Raw genomic sequence first — 4694 nt, 5'->3', positions numbered from 1 at the left:
CATGTATGTGTATATATATATATATATATATATATATATATATGTGTGTATATATATTATGTATGTATGTATTACAGTTCAAAAGTTTGGGGTCAATAAGATTTAATTTTTAAAGAAATTAATACTTTTACTCAGCAAGGACACATTAAATTAATCAAAAGTGACAGTAAAGACATTTATAATGTCACAAAACATTTGTATTTAAAATACATGGTGTTCTTTTGAACTTTCTATTCATTAAAGAATCCTGAATCATCACGGTTTCAGCAAAAATATGATTTGAAATTATTCTTGAGTGGCAAATCAGCATCTTAGAATGATTTCTGAAGACAATGAAGACTGGAGTAATGATGCTGAAAATTCAGCTTTGATCACAGGAATAAATTACATTTAAAAATATATTCATTCAGTTATTTGAAATTGTAACAGTTTTTCACAAGATTACTGATTTTACTGTTTTTTTTTTTCTTCTACAAATAAATGCAGCCTTGGTTAGCAGAAGAGACTTCCTTTCAAAAAGAAAAAAATTTGATCAACTCCAAACTTTTATTAATGTATTTATGTTTGTATGTATTTAGTTAGTTAGATAGTAAGCAAGCAGTCTGTTAGTATTCAATTCTGAATGCAGCCAAAGCCTCTATCTGGTTTCATTTATTTCTTACCGTGTTGCAGGTAATCAAAGTGTACAGTGAAGACCACACCAGCCGTGCAGTGGAGGTGCCCAGTGACATCACTGCCCGGGACATATGCCAGCTGTTCATCCTGAAGAACCACTGCATTGATGACCACAGCTGGACCCTGTTTGAGCAGATGCCACATCTGAGTATCGGTAAGCAAGTAAAGAAATGCAGCTAAAAACCACAACAAATGGATGCACTGAATTTTTTGGTGCATTGTCACAGAATACAATGCAGTCAAACATCAAGAGCATATGAAAACATTTAATAATCAATTTAATCTGATTATTATTAGGAGGATGTACATTGTTATTCTAAAGAGACAGTATTAATAAAGTCCTTATGTGTGCTATATGTTTTTTGAAGTATGCTTTTGTTTGAAAATCTTGACATCCACCCGTGTTATTTTAGTATTATTTATATACTAAAAATAGTATTTAATTCAATTTTTCAATTCAATTCAAGTTTATTTGTATAACGCTTTTTTTTTACGATACAAATCATTGCAAAGCAACTTTACAGCATTTACAGTATTAATGTTTTGAATCAGCTTTTAATTTTCATTTGTTATTTGTAAAAATTTTGCTGTATGCTTTTGTCATTTTTATTAGTCGTTTATTCTTTTATTGTTATATATATATATATTAATTTCTATTTGAATTTATTTTTATTTCATTTTTAGTTTTATTGATTTTAGTACTTGAACTTTAAACTTATTTATTTCAGGTTCAGATAACCTTATTTATTTCAGACATTTCTAATTTTAATTGATTGAACCTAAGTTCTGTAAGTTTAAGTTTTATATATTTTATAAGTTTTTATTTTAGTTTCTAACAATAATAACTATTGCTACTTTGATCATATTTTTTTTATATTTCATTTTTATTTTAAAATTTCTAAAGAACTTTGACTCTTTCACAGTAAACAATGACATCATCAATAAGTCATGGCAGTATGGTTTTTTTCCATAAATATATCTTATGAAAATAATTTAAATTATTTCAACAGTCTTTTTGAAGTTATTCAAGATTCAGCTTGATTTTTAAAGTCAGTTTAATCTAATTAACTTGTACAGTCAGTTTGATTATACAAAAAAAAAATATCACGCAGCAACCTAAATTTTTAAGTTAGTAGAAGTAGGTGGACATTTTTACAGTGTGCGTTTTATTGCTTAAATTGTTGTTCGACTAAAATGACTGTTAATTAAATCAGATGTGAGATATTCCTACTTTTATATCTCTGACTTTGTAAGATTAAAACTAAAACCCATAAAAAACAAATTTTTGTTACTTGACAACATTTCTCGTTTTCATTTAGTTTAATTTAAAGTACTGAAATAACAAACTAAAAAAAAAAAAAAAATAGACATTTAAAAAAAATGCCAAAACATGCCACAAAATTATTAAACTTTAACAAAAATTAGCATGAAAGCAGCAAATATGAAAATAAAATGTAATTTAAAATATTAAGAAACACTGTTGTATCTCAGTGATATGAAAATAACACTGATACACAAACAGAGTTGCTACATTTTGCTGTCATTCTATTATCAACAAAGAATTACTAGCAGCAATATACGAAGAAAAAATTATATATAAAATTGCAACTTTGACTCTTTGATACTTTTTATGACTAAAATGATGTTTAACTTGAAATGATTGTCTTTTAAACCATTATATAAATATTTCAATATATTCTAAATATGATCAAATACATAAATACTGACATATATTGAATGTTATCAAAAGGCTGAAAATATTGAGATGCAAATGAAACCATGAATTGAAGAGAGATCATCAACAGCATGGAGATGACGTTTGGTCATAGCCAATGCAAACAGCATTATTGCAGTATTGCAGTAAAGATCTGTCCGTTCACTGCAGTAACGCTATGGGAATTAGTTAGTATGAGATAACAGTAGTCAGACTCTTCCAGGTTGCTGCTTCTAAACAGATGCTTTCCATTCAGTCATTAAACATGCATTTAGGGCTGCAGGAGCTGAGTAATATTTAATGATAAAGTGGAATAATGAGCTCCCCCACACATCACTCTCATTGCTATTGAAGGTTGCTCATTATCAAGGCATAATTTTTGAAAAGAGTGTTAATAATTAATCTGTCAAGCCCACGGTGCAATAGGATAGTAAAACTATAAGAGCTGGAAACCAACGAGGGCAGTAAAATCTCATACTATTAAACTCTAGATTCTGATTGGATAAGCTGTGTTTAATGCTATAAAATGCTGAAAAACAAACACCTGTAACGGCATGTGAGATAAAAGTTGCTACAGTACATTATTTGGAAAACATTAACACTATATAAGTCTCTTGCTCACCAAGGCTACATTTATTTGATCAAAAAAACATTTTTTTTTATCTGTTTTATTTATTGTTTTTGTCTGTTCAGAACAACACTGTAGCACTTTGCCCAAGACAAATTTCCTTTCGGGGACAAATAAAGTTTATCCTTATCCTTATCCTTAAAAATACAGGGGAAAAACATTTATATTGTGAAATGTTACGTTTTCGGTAATATATTTTAAAATGTAATTTATTCCTCTGATCAAAGCTGAATTTTCAGCATCATTACTCCAGTCTTCAGTGTCACATGATCCTTCAGAAATCATTCTAATATGCTGATTTGCTGCTCAAGAAGCATTTATTATTATTATTATCAATGTTGAAAACAGTTGTGCTGCTTTATATTTTTGTGGAAACTGTGATACTTTCTTTCAGGATTCTTTGATGAATAGAAAGTTCAAAAGAACAGCATTGATTTGAAATAGAAATTCAAACAAATAGACTTTTGTAAAATTATAAGTATCTTTACAGTTACTTTTGATCAGCTTAATGCATCCTGTCTTAACCTTCATAATCAAAATCTAATAATTCACTGTTCACGTTACAAAGTCCCAACCTACATTTTTTCTTGTTAAATATCCACTTTTAATCACCTTACGTTAGTCAAATAGGTTACATATTTCACTTTATGTTCTTTAATGCACATAATGTGCTTTAGTGCACATGTATGGTTCATAAATTCATAAGCAGGTACCAAACTAAGTCTTGTTTGTGATTTCCAGAGAGAACCATAGAAGACCATGAGTCAGTTATGGAGGTTCAGTCAGGCTGGGGAATGGACTCTCACTGCTGTCTGTACTTCAGGAAGAATTATGCCAAATACGAGTTCTTCAAGAAGCCTCTAGTAAGTGTGTGTGTTTGTGTGTGTGTGTGTGTGTGTATCATGACACATGCTTCCCTGCTAATGTATAATTGATTTGCTTAGGTTTAACCTAACATCCAAGGTTACCTATTCAAGGTCATTAAAGATTGAAACAGAGACACACAATAGGGCCCTTTAATTGTACTGGTTAAGAATTCAAGGTAATGCCTAAATAATAAAGTACAGATGACTAACTCCTGTAATTTTCAAGGTCACGGAACCTAATATCAGATTTAACAAAGGGCCTTTAAGTGGTTTCTTTTATAGTAAACATAAAATGCTCCTAATACTTGACAGATTTAATTGGAATAGGTGTCAAATAGATGAAATTTCATGTCTAAATTCTCCACAAATGTGGCTTGTATGGGAGGGTTGCAATAAAAAAGCCACTCCTCAAGAAAGGCCACATGCAGTCAGACCGAGCTTTGCCAAAACACACCTTGAAGATTCTGTGGCAGATGAGACTAAAATTGAATTATTTGGCCTCAACTCCAAACGATACATCTGGCAGAAATCCAATCCAGCTCAGCATCCAAATAACAGATTCCTCCAGTAAAGCATGGAGGAGGTCATATCCTGTTCTGGGTGTTTCTCTGCAGCAGGGACTGGAGCTCTCTCTCTCTCTCTCTCTCTCTCTCTCTATATATATATATATATATATATATATATATATCTCTCCAAAAGATGGACACAGTTTTTGTTTTTTTCATCTGTACTTACTCAGTGCAACTTATAATTAAAAAGGATCACCCCCCTCCTAAAAATGACTTGTAAACTCAATCAGGTGTAACTAATC

The 4694-nt window shown here is 30.5% G+C and overlaps 1 protein-coding gene across 1 annotated transcript in view; it reads left to right on the top strand.

The window, feature by feature from the left end:
• LOC107730564 (growth factor receptor-bound protein 14-like) overlaps window positions 1-4694 on the top strand; it is a 25610-nt gene that overhangs the window by 1201 nt on the left and 19715 nt on the right. The window contains exons 2-3 of the mRNA XM_016541420.1: window positions 673-829; window positions 3759-3880. Of these exons, the coding sequence (XP_016396906.1) occupies window positions 673-829; window positions 3759-3880 (279 nt within the window). The remainder of the gene's footprint in view (window positions 1-672; window positions 830-3758; window positions 3881-4694) is intronic.

This window comes from Sinocyclocheilus rhinocerous, unplaced genomic scaffold, assembly GCF_001515625.1.
Source record: "Sinocyclocheilus rhinocerous isolate Xijiao unplaced genomic scaffold, SAMN03320098_v1.1 scaffold818, whole genome shotgun sequence".
NCBI lineage: Eukaryota > Metazoa > Chordata > Actinopteri > Cypriniformes > Cyprinidae > Sinocyclocheilus > Sinocyclocheilus rhinocerous.
The sequence above is the reverse complement of the archived record's forward strand: the minus strand, read 5'-3'. Positions and strand labels throughout refer to the sequence as shown.